The 14,890-nt window shown below is 44.3% G+C and overlaps 1 protein-coding gene across 2 annotated transcripts; it reads right to left on the bottom strand.

Annotated features, from left to right (window-relative positions):
- Window positions 1-56: 56 nt before the first annotated feature.
- On the bottom strand, window positions 57-5,238 carry LOC110735067. Of its 2 annotated transcripts, none has more exons than XM_021915204.1 (2): window positions 3,917-5,238; window positions 57-3,720 (listed from the first exon to the last, which is right to left on the bottom strand). In XM_021915204.1, exon 2 carries the CDS (start codon window positions 2,517-2,519, stop codon window positions 783-785), a length of 1,737 nt encoding a protein of 578 aa, XP_021770896.1. In that variant the 5' UTR covers window positions 2,520-3,720; window positions 3,917-5,238; the 3' UTR covers window positions 57-782. The 2 variants fall into 2 exon arrangements, with proteins under 2 accessions (XP_021770896.1, XP_021770895.1); XM_021915203.1 differs by lacking the exon at window positions 3,917-5,238 and having other exon boundaries at window positions 57-2,556; window positions 3,640-3,867.
- Window positions 5,239-14,890: the final 9,652 nt, after the last annotated feature.

The following is a 14,890-nucleotide window of genomic DNA, read 5'->3' as shown; positions in this document are numbered from 1 at the left end:
GATGCAACAGGTTGATCGGCATATTTGTAAAGGCACAACTTTGGCCGTAATTGAGTAAAAAAATATATATATATGATATCAAGGTCCAAGCACAGTGACTCAAAGTCTAGTTTGGTCAAGGAAGTCAATATAGTCTACGAAAAAAGCTTCGATTTGTTGCTTGTGGCTTTCGACCCTTGCCTTGCTGCCATCTCTTTCACAACAAGCACCAACCACCAACAACACTAAGCTACTGCAGTACTGCATCTCCTAGCTGCACTCTCATTAACACGGCAGCCTTTCCTGTACCAATACAACTTGCTTCCAGCCAAAATTCCAGCCCACATCATCCCATGCATCACAACACACTACCGGCTCTTCCTTCTCTCATACCAACGAGCCCCACAAATCCCCCTACAACAACATTGAACCACCTAATTAGCATTAGCAATGCATCAACATCTCGAATCACACATCCCACACAATTGTCTAGCAACAGGAAGAATATCAGAACAGTAGCAATTACATAGTCGTCACTCGTCAGTCTCGTCACCAACCATATCATATTATTTATTTATTTAAGAAATCAGTTCATTTACAATTTTCATTCCTAAAAGTCACCGGCTCTTCCAAACTGAGTCCATAAGGGACTAAAACAAAAAGTCAGAATTACATTTTCAACCTATCAAAGTTTATAGAGGCTGCAACCTGCAAGCTTTCCCATTGAAAGCGTTGTTAGTTACTCGCATCAATCAGTCTCTCAGTAACGCAAATTTAATTAGACATGGTCGAGTTGTCAAGTGTCATCTATCAGCAGCAGCAGATGGTTTGCGTTCCTGGAGAGATATGACCGTTTCAAAAGCGCCCACCAAAGCCTTTACTTTACTCTTCCTCTTCTCAACAAGCTTACTAGCAGTTTCTTCAATCACATTATTATATGAAACTTGCTCATCTTTCTTGGTCTCCATTTCTTGGTGCTTCAAAACAACCTTTGCCACACCAGTTTCTGCCTCCTTTTTGTTATAGTCAGCAGCCCTTTTCTTGTAGCTATTCCTCTGGGCCCCACTATTAGTGTCTTGGTTATCGCCCAAGGTCCTTCCTTGCCCGAAGCGTAGCCTTCTTGGAATGTTGGTTTCAGATTGATGTTCAACCACCTTTCCCTTCCGAAACTTCAGCTTTAGAGATGCAGGGTCCCGACCCTCAGAATCATGAATCAGTTCCTTTCCTTCTTTTAAGCTATCAGCTGCTTTTGAATCACCAGAGCTATTGTAGTTAGAGACTGAGCCCTCAGCCTCACTATCAGTATACTCTGAATCCAACTCACACTGGTCATCAACCTCGCGAGAAGTGAAAGAGAGAGAATTTCCTTGGGAGGATGAATTGAGCGACTCTGGTGACAAAGGTGAAGGAGGTTGAATCAAGAGGCCTGTATCGGAAGCAGTTGAAGGATGATCCTCAGTCTCAATCATATGCACTGTTTTCTCCTCAACCTTCTCATCCGCAAGCTCCTTGGGTTCAGCTACGTCAGCTAACATCTGATTCTTGACAAAAGCTTGACTTCTCCGATTCTGTTCTTTAGGGCCTCTGCCAGCTGTTGATGGATGCAAGAGTTTTTTCACCTCCACTTTCGAAGTCCTTAGAGACAATGAGGCAGCTGAAAGAGCCACAGTCTTCACAACAGCAACTCTAGAGGTTCTTAGATTATCACCAACCTTAGTCTCACTAGTCTGCTTGCTCCTCAATCTTAAGGAGCCTAGGGAAGATGATGGCGTCTCACCCCTACTGTTTGGATTCAGAGGACCAATAGAACCATTCCTTCCCTCAAAATTTATAGAAGTCTGCTTCAATGAAACACTCTTTTTTGCAGCTGAGGCAACTTCTGGCTTTGAGATTTTCATGGTAGTGGATGAAGATGATGGCTTCTTAGCCCAACTGTTCGGTGGACCCTCAGAAACATTCCTTTCCCTAGGGTTTAAAGGTATCCGATTTGATGAACCTGGTTTTTTAGCAGTTGAAGCAACTTCATGCTTTGAGATTTTCAAGGTATTGGGCAAAGATGATTTTCCAAGGGAAGGAACTACCTTCTTAACCCCTTTTGGAGCATCAGGTGAAGAAGATTTGGTGGATGATCTCGCTTCTAGCTTAACTACTTTTGACGAATCATGGACAGGGGATTTCCTAGATGACTGTATATTTCTTATCAATTTACTGTTAGCAGGAGCAGACTCTTTGGCTGATGGAAGCACAAGGTCGTTAGACTGAACTGCTTTTTGAACCTTTTTATCAACATATATTTCAATCTTTACGGTCTTTTTTCCATGCGGGAGTGGTGCTGACATTCTTCTCCTTTCAGGGCGCGTTGGCTTATTGTGGGTAATCCCATGCTTGCAGGCATCATGGCAGGAACCAGTAGACGCTCTAAGATAATGAGGGACTTTCTTAGTGGTGCGAGGCTTTCCAGCAAAGTGATCTAGTGATTTTTCTTCATTGCTATTGTTTGCTTCATTGCTAGCTGGAACATCATCGTTTTCCACTGCCATTGTAAAGGAAGGGCAAGACAACTGCACAGTCTATGATCTGAAAAAACAAAGTGTAAACAAAATATTTATTAAAAAAAAAAAAATTAAAAAAAAAAAAAAAAAAAAAAAAAAAAAAAAACCACAAGTCATACTCGTAACTGGTAAAAAATATCACAATAAAGATCCATTGACTACATAGACAGAGGAATAAGAAATTTCACTGAAAGCAAGATTCAGGAAGTGAAGAGGAAAAGGCAAAAATATCACTAAAAAATAGAGTAAGAATCACAGAAAATTATTGACATCCAAATATGTGAAGATCATTAATTATTCAGTTTAATCTTTGCATTATAATCACCCCTGCCTGTTGATTAAACTTCAGGAATGGAAATAAAACAAATCTAACAGAACTGAAAACGATCTCAAGGTTGATGCTTACTGCATTCTTTACTGCTCTAGACAACATATATTCAATTATCCCATCACAAATCAAACAATGGGTTTACCACCTCAACTAGACAACCTGTATTCAAGTATCTAATCCCGAATCTAACAATGGTTTTACCACCTCAACTTAGACAACCTGTATTCAATATATCCAATCCCGAATCAATCAATGGGTTTACCACCTCAAACTAGACAACCTGTATTCAAAATATTGGCTTAACACCGTCCAAGGAAAAAAAAAAACAAAAAAAAAATTAGACTCCTTCCACATTCTGATTCAGCTAAGCGATATTGCAACGCGAATTGAATCAGAAATCTCATCATGATTCAATGTGTAATCAAGCTTTACATTTCTACTGTAAAAAAATATAACTTCCATGTTAATTTGGAGTTAATGATAACTCCTCACTTCATGTAACCAAATTACTGTATAAAAAAATAAACATCAAAACACATAGCTGATACTAAAAAAAGAAACAAAACTATTTAAATCAAAATGAGCTTAAAGAAGCAAACAAACATTCCCAATAATTGTGCATCAATCATATATTTCTCTAACAAATCTCATTATCATTTTCAAAATCATTGCTCAACACATAGTAATGATTACAACTATATTCAACAAAAAAAAAATCATCATTAAAAAAAAAAAAAAAAAAAAAAAGAAAAAGAAAAAAAGAGAGGGAGATCTCACCTTTATATTGTAGTAATAAAAAACACTTCACCAGTTCACTTTTTTGATGAAAAAACAATCAGCCTTCTTCAACTCAACAAACTAAAAAATCATCAAAATTAGAAATATCAGTCAACCAGAAAAAACAAATTTTATTATAAACCCAGAAATATATAAGCAAATTAACAACAACCCATCAATTGAAACTTATAGAAAACCCAACTTTATAATATTAAAATTTTTATATAACCCCACAAAAATATTTTTGCAAAAATTAAAAAGAAAGAAAGCTACCAACCGATTTTCTTCGAAATCTATAGAAAACCCTTTATATATTTTTTATATCTTAAATTTTATTTGAGGGTCGGCAAAGAAGCGGTGGGTGTAAAAATTAGTAGAAAGAAAGGAAGAATGCGTTCAAAAGGCTTAAAGGCTTACTTTTTTTTGTGTATGAAAAATATAGAAGTAGTATATTTGGAGTAAAAAGTACAAGTTTCGATGGATTCTAAGCAGAGGAAAGAGATCGTGGAAGCAACCTTTTGTACAGTTGCTGGGTCAATTCCAACTATGGAGGAGGAATACAGAATTTGAGGGACCGATACGACACGACAGGACGTCCGATAATACCTTATATACCCGATAATCCAAAACCTACTAAATTATGACTAATAGAGATTGAATCCAAAGCCTATTAGATTACGACTAATTAAGATTGTGATTTGATGGGTTCTCGTGTTTTTTGAACTCTTTTTAAGATTTGAATCTGGTTGTTTGTTGCTACTGCATTTGCGCATATACTGCTCCGTATTGAACGGGGGAAGGTGGAAATGACAGTGTTTGTGACTTTTGAGTGTGAAAGATTTGAGGTTTTTTTTTTTTTCCTTTTTTTTGGGTGCAATCTAAAATCTGTTGTTATACTTTTTGGGGGTGCAATCTAGTGTGATACTTTCGAGGGGTTAGGGGGGCTTAAACAATGATTCTGTGGGTCCAACTGATTATGACTAAGCTTCTATAAAAGTTTGTGGCAAATGGCAATTGCAAAATGTCATGCTTACTAATATGATCAATAATTTTCAACTTTTTCAAAAAAAAAAAAAAAAAAACAATAATTTTCAACTTGTAAATATTGCAAAACATTCTTCATCCGTTTCGAATTAACTGTGACAAAAAATTAATGTGATGTTAAAATATGTTCAGCTAAACTGTTTAAACAAACAGAAAATTCAAGTTTCTAATCTTGATAGGGGTAGCATTGGATTTTCACTCAATAGTTTGAGGGTATATCTGTACTTTGATAATAGGGGCGTTAATTGAAGGTTTGACGGGGGAAAAAACAACGTTATAGATGGTGTTTACTCCGTCAACGATGAATTCACGTATTCTCTTTTTTCTGTCCGTCCTTTGTAGTCAATCTATACTACTCTCTCTAGATTTTTTTTTTTTTGAAACAATACTACTCTCTCTAGATGCATTTGCTCTCTAAGTCTCTTTCCCTCTAGTCCGGCCCACTCTGTGAGCCTAGTTCATATAAGGATGAATTTACCAAAATGCCCTTAGCATAAACCCTAGATCAGAAATATTTCGGAATTGGCCAAAGCATGCATCTCGAGAAACCTTAATACAACCCAACAATGCCTAATACCCAAGATGACCAAACCTCTAATCCGAACCCTAATCAGTCAATTAATTCTCCTTTATAAAGATCGGTTAGCACAAATCAGCCGAGTAATGAATTTTCTCCACACTCTCTCTACAAACTTTCTCTCTCTAAAACGATTGACTGACTTGACCGTCGGACGGGCTTTCTCGGGAACACACCCCGAGGCAGTTGACTCTCTTTGTTTTGCAGGCCTCGGTTGACCAGATGAGCAAGCCCCCCACACTTAGATCTTAAAAATCTTTTACAGAAACACCACATTTTCTTCCATTCTTTGCTATTCATAAATGAACAATAGTTATAGCTAAAAATGATCAAATTAGATCATTTTTAGCTATAACTGATTAGGGGATTTTGCTCCCACCAATCGGAATGCGCCACGTGGACCAATCAGGTCCTGCCAAGTGTCCCCCAGTTGGAACAGTCAGGGCTTCCCACGTGGCACGCGCTTATTCGTCCACCTTGGACCTAAACCTAGGATGGGCACGTTTCCCAAGGTTATAAATACCTCCCTTAATCCTCATTAAGGGGAATTACAAAAAGAGAACAGAAACATTACGGAAAAAACACATTAATTACACACAGTAATAACCGGCTGATCTCGCTAACAAAGCAGATTACCTACATTAAACACTCTCACCTAGAGAGACCAAACCACTTTAATTTCCGCATTAATTACTCCTTAATCAGGTACTAACTTGACCGTTGGAGGCGGAGCTCACAGGAGTCTCCGTTATTTTGCAGGTACAGGCGTCCGGTTCCAGTCTCGGAATTGTAACTCTCCCGCAGGACATCAGAAAACCCCGAAACATTTGGCGCCGTCTGTGGGGAGAGTACTTCTGAGATGGCATCCAAGTCTGTACCGACTCCTGAAGAGAGGCGTCCCCTAGACGACCCTCAAGTTCAGTCGGACCATGATACCGAAAGTGAATTTGAAGTTGAAGCTCATACAGCTTCAGACGGGACCCTAAGGGCCCGACGTACCCGTCATACCGAAAGGAGGGAACGGGAGCATCTTCAAACAGGAAGCGAGCCAGCAGGCGCACCGCCTGTTCGGCAACAGCCGACTGATGGGTCTGCTCCCATCACAAGGAACGAACTCATGACCTTCATGAGGGACTTCAAGGGAGAGATTCAAGAGTTGATCAACAAGAAGCCGCCTGCTCCAGTCAAGGAGCAGTCGGCCAAGAAACCCTCCACTTCACTGAAGAGGAAGCCAGTTCAAGGGCGAGAGGCGACTCCTCATCCTAAATCTAGGAAGCGGGAGCCACCTGCCCTTGATTTCACAAAATTCCGTTATCCTACTAGAAATAGGAAACCTGTTCGTCATATTCAGGCGGACGGGTCGAAGAAAACATTCACAGATGCTCGGCTACTGATAGAGCAGAAGAAGAGTGACCGATTGTCAGAGTCGGCCTCTACTTTAAACTTTCAAGACAGTTTGCGAAATGCCTCGATGAGGCATACTCAGTCGTATCATGAGAGTCAGTCAGGCGGCACCTCCCGTCAGTCCGGCTTTCATAGCGACCAGGCGGTACCAAACTTACCATTTGTGCCGCAACAACAGTATTTTTTGCAGCCACCTCCGTTTGGTGGACCTGCAGCAAAAAAACGTCCAACCTATGGACTGGCAGCTACGGTTGCTTAGACTTGGTGAACAGCCGTCGGCCTTCTCCAAGGAAATTACTGAAGCCGCTCAGCCGGCCAAAGTGAAAAATGTACTAGTAGGCGCCTATGACGGCACTACTAACCCAGAAGACCATCTGATGGCATTCACCAACCTGATGTACCTTCAAGGGTTGGATGATCCCACTTGGTGCAAGTGTTTCCCAGCGACTCTCAAAGGAATCGCACAGCAATGGTTCGGCAACCTGCCGACTGGTTGTGTAAATAGCTTCAGGACGCTTGCTTACTTATTTGCCTCCAACTTCGCCATGAACATCCCTGCGAAGAAAACGACCCTTGATTTGGGAACAATTCAGCAGGGCGAGAAGGAGGGGCTTCGTTCTTACATCAGGCGGTTTAACCTGATGAGAATACAGATTCAAGGGTTACCGGATGAGATAGCTTATACTGACTTTTTCAGAGGTCTCAAAGACGGGTCTACCTTCAAATTTGATTTGGTTCGAAAAAGGGTGGCGACTCTTCAAGAGGCCTTGATTGAAGCAGAAGCCTATATACAGGCGACTGATCTTTGTACGATAAAACAGTCGGACGGGAAAAGGTTCGACAAAAGAGAAGGACGGCAGAAACAGTCGTCTAACAAAGATGAGAAAAGAAAAGAGGTATGGGCGGCTGATTCCTCTAAACAGCCGGCCCAGAAAAAGAAAAAAGAATTCAAACCATACTCCCCAAAGTATGCGTTTAACAAGGATAACTAGTTTATCCTAAAAGAAATCAAGGGACGGATCTCAATTGAGAAGCCGGTCCCCATGAAGGGTTCTGCAAACAATCGGAACCAAGATAAATTTTGTGCTTATCATGATGATGTTGGTCATCACACCAATGACTGCATCAGTCTCATGCGGTACCTAGACCGCCTGGCTGAGCAAGGTGATCTTGACACTTATGTCAAGAAATCTACGGGGAACACTTCCTCAAAAAAGTAGACGGCCAAAAAGAATCAGCAGGCCGACAGCTCTGATACAGATGATGCAGTCGTCTACACCATTGCAGGCGGCTTCTCAGGAGGCGGCCCCACTATTAGGGGCAACAAAGACAATATCAGGCGGTTAGATGTAAATTTCGTTCACCAAGAACGGTCGTCCAAATATTCATTTCCTGAGATTGTCATCACTGAAGAAGATCTAGGAGGGGTAAGGGGGTCGCATGACGACCCTCTCGTTATTGAATGTAAAGTGGCCAACCAGAGAGTTGGCCGAATCCTCATAGATACCGGAAGCTCCTCAGATCTCATCAGTAGCAAATGCCTGTCGAAACTAAAATATCAGACTGATTGCATACATCCGGCCTCCCACCCTTTAGTAGGGTTTGGAGGAGGAGTCTTCCACCCACTGGGACGAGTAGATTTACCCATCCGCCTAGGCGAAAAAGGGGAAGGACGACACATGATAGTCCGGTTCCTGGTAGTAGAGGAACTCTCGGCCTACAACATGATTCTGGGTCGACCTACCCTGAATAATTCCAAGGCTGTTATAATCCCATCTCTTATGTTGCTCAAGTTTGAGAGGGATAATGGAACAGTCGGCTCCCTAAGGGGAGATCAGAGGATGGCCCGAGAGTGCTATCTCTCGGATGTCAAGCCCACTGTTATGGCTACTGGGTCAAGCGGTGAAAAAACAGACCTTGACAAGGAGAGTGCGCCTGTTCAAGAAGCAGGCGACAAAAAGAGAAAGGCATCCCAGATAGGGGCCGCAAGAAAAGCAAGAAAATAGCAATCATTGGCAGAGGAGCGGCCGGATGAGTTCCGCCCTCAGCCGGCTGGTGAGCATGCGGACCTGATCTTAGACGACTCACGTCCTGACCGAACAGTCAAAGTTGGGACGACTGCTCTGAGAAACCTTGGTGACAACTTTCACAACCTATTGAAAGAATACAAGGACATCTTTGCATTCGAAGTCCATGAAATGCCAGGCATTAGTCCTGATCTGGCGGTACATAAACTCGTCGTGGATCCGAAAAAGAAGTCGGTACGGCAAAAGAAGCGGAACCATGGTGAAGAAAGAAGTCAGGCAGCAGCCGCCGAAGTTAAAAAATTACTTGATGCAGGGTTCATTCGGCAATGTTACTTCCCAGACTGGGTTGCAAATGTGGTGTTTGTTAAAAAGCCGAATGACACCTGGCGAATGTGTGTAGACTACACAGACTTAAACAAGGCGTGCCCCAAAGACAGTTACCCTCTGCCTAAAATTGATAACCTGGTCGACTCAACAGCCGGCCATGCCTTGATGAGTTTTATGGACGCCTTTCTGGTTTCCATCAAATTCCTTTATGGAAGAAAGATCAGGAGAAGACGGCCTTTGTCACTGATCAGGGGTTATACTGTTACACGGTCATGCCGTTTGGTCTTAAGAATGCCCCGGCTACCTTCCAACGAATGATAAACACTGTGTTCTTTGATCAGATTGGGAGAAACGTCGAGGCATACATTGATGATATGATTGTCAAGACTAAACTTCAGAAAGATCATCTGTCGGACCTCCGAGAAACTTTCGCCACACTCAGGCGGCACCATGTCATGCTCAATCCCAAGAAATGTGTATTTGGAGTTGAGTCTGGGAAATTTCTCGGATTCCTTATCAATCAGAGAGGAATAGAGGCGAACCCTGAGAAGGTGCAGGCGGTCATTGACATGCAGTCGCCTCGTACCATCCGAGAGGTTCAGAAGTTAACAGGTTGTCTGGCGGCCTTGGGAAGATTTCTAAGCCGATCAGGCGACAAATGCCTATACTTTTTCCAGGCAATTAAGAAAAAGGCAAGGTTTGAATGGGGGCCGGATGCTGAGGCCGCCTTCCAGAAATTAAAAGTTCACTTGCATTCCTTGCCGAGGCTGGTCAGCCCTTTGCCCAAAGAGGTTCTCTACATGTACCTGGCCGTCTCTGATCATGCGTTAAGCGCTGTTCTCCTTGCTGAAAGGGACGGCTGTCAGCTCCCGGTCTACTTTGTCAGTCACGTACTGAAAAATGCCGAGTTGAGGTATCCCCTAGTGGAGAAATTTGGTCTTGCACTCTTCATGGCTGTTAAAAAATTGAAGCCCTACTTTTTGGCACATGCAGTCGTCGTGTATACAGACCAACCTATCAAGCGGCCACTTACCATCATGGAGTCGTCAGGCCGAATGATCAAATGTGCCATAGAAATACAGAGCCTCGAAGTTACATTCGAGCCTAGAAAAGCAGTGAAGGGGCAAGCCTTTGCTGATTTTATTGTAGAGATGACTCGTCCTCCTGACTCTCAAGTTCCAGACCAAGTATGGAAGGTATATGTGGACGGAAGCTCTACTTCAAATGGTTGTGGAGCAGGCGTCATATGTCAGTCGCCAGAGGGCGACAGGTACGAGTATGCTCTACGCTTCAGTTTTCAGGCTTCAAACAATGAGGCAGAATATGAAGCTTTACTAGCCGGGATCCGCATGTGCAAGGCGGCAGGGGCAAGAAAAATAGACGCCTGTTCCGATTCACAATTGATAGTGAGTCAGTACAATGGCGAATACGAAGCAACCCATCCGGCCATGATCAAGTATTTACAGGCGGTCCGACAAGCAGTCGGCTCCCTTGAGGATTTCCATCTGATCCAAGTGCCGAGATCAGAAAACAACCAGGCGGATGCACTGTCAAAATTAGCATCATCCGCCTCCTCTGATACTCCTCGAACTGTTTTTTGGGAAGTAATGGAGAAGAGAAGCATCGAGGAAAACCCTATTGGAATCCTAGACAGAAGCTCAACCTGGATGGATTCAATCAGGGCATATCTGACAAACGGTACACTGCCGGATGATACTCAACAGGCGGCAGCACTGAAAAAACGAGCCACCTGTTTTGAAATGATAAAGGGAGAACTTCACAAAAAGGGGTACCTTCAACCCTTCTTAAAGTGTGTTACTCCAGAAAAGGGACGAGAGATACTAGACGATCTTCACTCTGGTTACTGTGCTTCTCATATAGGTGGTAGGATGCTTGCTCAAAGGGCAAGACGGCAAGGCTACTTTTGGCCTACTTTGGAAGCAGATGCAATGGAGATGGTGAAAAAATGTGACAAGTGCCAAAGGTTTGGCAAACTAATTCACCGTCCGGCTACTGACCTCACTACCATTCACAGCCCACTACCGTTTGCTAAGTGGGGCATGGACATTCTGGGTCCATATACGCCTGCTACAGGCGGAAGGAGGTACATACTTGTTGCCGTCGACTACTTCACTAAATGGGTAGAGGCAGAGGCTGTAAAGGGAATCAAGACGAAAGATGTAATTTCATTCATTTGGAAAAATGTCATCACTCGGTTCGGGGTTCCCATGTCTATGGTTTTTTATAATGGTCCCCAATTTGAGACACCTGTTCTCAAAAGCTGGTTGGGTGATCAAGGAATTGCAAACTACTTTGCATCTGTCGGCCGTCCACAAGCAAACGGACAGGTAGAAGCCTTTAATAAAATCATCTCAGACGGTCTCAAGAAAAAGATTGAACGAGCAGGCGGCCTATGGGCGGATGAACTACCACATGTTCTCTGGGCCATTAGGACGACTGAAAAAGGGGCAACTGGAGAAACTCCATTCCTCCTAACTTACGGTGCGGAAGCTGTTCTTCCAATAGAACACTACGAGCCGACTCTTCGAGTAATGCTATATGACGAAGAGGCAAACTGGGAAGCCATGCGCCTGGCATTAGACTCACTTCCTGAAAAGAGGGGCAATGCTGTCTTGCGCCATGAGATCTATCGCCTGAGAATGACTAGATCATACAACAAAAAAGTACACAGGCGTCCACTCAAAGTAGGGGACTTTCTACTTAGAAAAATGGAAGCAGTTGGTAGGGCTAATGAGTCTGGCAAACTAACTCCCAACTGGGAAGGACCCTACCGAATCTATGAGGAAGTCAGGGACGGTACCTACCGTCTGGAAACACCAGACGGACAACCGTTGCCTCGAACTTGGAATGTAGATAATCTTAAGAAATATTTCTTTTGAATGATGTAAAGTAAAGAGCTACTTAATAAAAGTTTGCACTTACTATTCAATTTTGTACTACGAGGGGCATGCCGTCTGTACCTTTACAGTCGGCTACTCTCCATTGAGTTTTTTACTCTATCTTCAGAGGGGCATGTCGTCTGTACCTTTAAAGTCGGCTACTCTCCATTGAGTTTTTCACTCTATCTTCAGAGGGGCATGCCGTCTGTACCTTTACAGTCGGCTACTCTCCATTGAGTATTTCACTCACAATAGGGGCATGTCGTCTGGGCATATAGTCGGCTATCTCCATAAGAAGATGGCCGACTGGTTCCAAACACATAGCCACCCCCCTAATACTTAGCTAAAAAGATTAGGGCCTGGCCGACCCTGTGCCTAACAGGCGGCTACCCTCCTTTTACTTAGCACCTACGTTCACCAAGAACTTACCAAGGCCACAGGCCGAATGATCAGACCAGGCGCCAAGCCAACTGATCAAATCTACAAAACTAATACGACCTGTCCCAACATCATAGCAGGCGTCCGACGGCATCCCTCCGGATGAAATTCGTCGCAGAGAGCAGCTCCCTTTTGGGTGGAACATTTTTCTATAAACTAATTACACGGCACCTATACGACTGTCCCCAAGGGCAACCACGTAGCCGTTTTTGAGACAAGGATAACTCTATCACTAACCAAACCAGTGGTAGCAGTTGACATCTGAGTCAGATGACCGCCTGTATTACTTGGGATAAATGCAGGGGGTACCTATTGAGTTAATAGCCAACAAACATTGGCGAATCAAGGGGTCTAGCCGGCCTACGCCGCCTGGTACCTCTACTTCTCAAGCAAAAGTGACGGCGACTGAGTAACTCCAACGTTAACTCATAGTCACTCCCTTAAATTTGGTATGGAACCTAAAAGGTTTGAGTAGACCACCTATTTTTTGGCTAACAGGGGCACTCAAACCCCTATTCCTACTAGGTAACCTATTGAGTTAATAGCCCACAAACATTGACAAATCAAGGGGATCAGCCGGCATCCGCCGCCTGGTACCTCTACTACTCAATCTAGATTGTGACGAAGACTAAGTAACTCCTATGTTAACTTAATAGTCACTCAACTTAGTATGGAGCCTAAAAGGTATGAGTCGTCCGCCTGTTTCTCAGCCGCCACCTGTTTCCTGGCAGAACCAGGAGAGCTCCCAACAGTCGTCTTCCGGGCCTTGGGGTCCGGCTGTTGGGAAGATGAAGCTCTTGGAGCACCCGTCTAAAAAAGAAGAAAAAAGTCAGTATATGCATAAACACTCCAAAAAGAGGGTGAAAGGTTCGGAGCTCACCAAGGGTGCCCCCTTCTTGGGGGAGTCGGTTGAAGCTTGTTGCATAATAGAGGCCCGCAACATGGCTGCCGCAGTCTTGGAGGCGGTGATTTTGCTCATGGCGTCAGTTGCAAAAACAAACAGCAAAGTTAATAAAAGATAAACAACAAATGTATGGAACAACAGAGTATTCGACAGGCCGACTACCTCTTGAGCACCGACTGCTGAGGCCGCAGGCGGCCAAAAAGTACTCGTCATAGAGCCACTTGAAGCTCGGGACGCAGTGCAGGGGTACTTGCTCTCGTATTCCTGAAGTAGAGTCGACCCTCGACTCTACTTTAAAGAGTCCTTTATCAAGGATCTCTTTCTTAGCCTTGGGGGGAACAGGCGGCATGCTACGGCCGCCTGCAAGAAGGGGCGGATTCCTGTTCCACCTATTGAAGCGCTTGTTCTGCTCAATGTCTGAACTCTCAATGATGAGGAAGGTGCTCCGCCAGTCCTTCCACTTGTTTGTTTTACCTCTTGTCATGAGGTAGCCCCTGTGGCTTGTCAATTGATACCAGCCGGTACCGCCTGTCTTAGGGGTCCGGCTGAGATAGTTCATATGGGCGAAAGCCTCGAAGCTCGGCTCCACCCCGTGCAGTTCGCACCCGGCCACATAGCCGAGTACGTTGACCCAGGAGTTTGGGGCTAACTGCCATAACCCCAACTCATACCCATCCAAAATCCGCTGAACAGCCGGATGTAATGGGAAGCGAAGCCCTGCCTTGATGGCCGCCTCGTAGCAGCCAAAGCAGGCGCTTTCATAACTGGAACCAGCCGGCCAGACGACTGTGTCTTCTGGATCCGGCACAAACACTAGAAAGTCGGGGCCCATGGTGTGGTTTGCAATAAAGCTCTCCACTTTCTCTTGCATGGCTGTGATTCGGCCCCGAGGTACCGTGCAGTAGTAGGGGGTATTTAGCTCTCGGTAAGAGGCGGATGGTTCCGCCCAATTGTCCCCCTTCTCAACTGCGTGAGAAAGTCTCGCCTCTTGCAGGCGGCTGTTTTTCTCTTCTGTACCCAAAGAAGCATGGCCAGAAGAGCCTGACTCGGCATCGTCCTCCGACGAGTCCGAAGAGGACGACTCCTCCCCTCTCCCGGAGGGGCCCGCCTCCTCTCTTTGAAAAGGAGCAGATTTGTTAACTGTTAAATGGGAAGGGGTCACTATGACTCCCCCCACAGAATTGCCGGCATCCAGGCCGCCTTGTTTCACTTCCACATCTGGCGCCTGGTCAGATGTTTCACTAAGCGGCACCCTGTGGGAGGAGCCGTCTGAATTTGAGATCCTAGCTGTCTTTTTCGTTCTGGCCATCCTGCTCTGCATAGACACAGATACAGTCGGACTTTGTATAAAGGGCAAAGATGGGTCCGGAAAAGGGCAGGCGGCACTCCTAGTCCTAGATTCAGCCGTCCCCGGTGACCGGCTGATCACTAACCTAGGTCGTGTCGTGTGCTTCCGTGGTGCCATTTCAGAAAATAAAAAGAAAATTAAGAGTAAGAGAACTGAGTTACCTGAACGAGTGACGGTTGATGAAGTTCTGGAAATCCTGTGCAGTCGGCTTGTCAGAACAGGCGGTAGGCAGAAAAGGTCCAAAATGTCAGAGCAAGTTCAGGGGTCCGAATGTTCTCAAAA

Source organism: Chenopodium quinoa, unplaced genomic scaffold (assembly GCF_001683475.1).
Source record: "Chenopodium quinoa cultivar QQ74 unplaced genomic scaffold, ASM168347v1, whole genome shotgun sequence".
NCBI classification, from domain to species: Eukaryota; Viridiplantae; Streptophyta; class Magnoliopsida; order Caryophyllales; family Amaranthaceae; genus Chenopodium; species Chenopodium quinoa.
The sequence above is the reverse complement of the archived record's forward strand: the minus strand, read 5'-3'. Positions and strand labels throughout refer to the sequence as shown.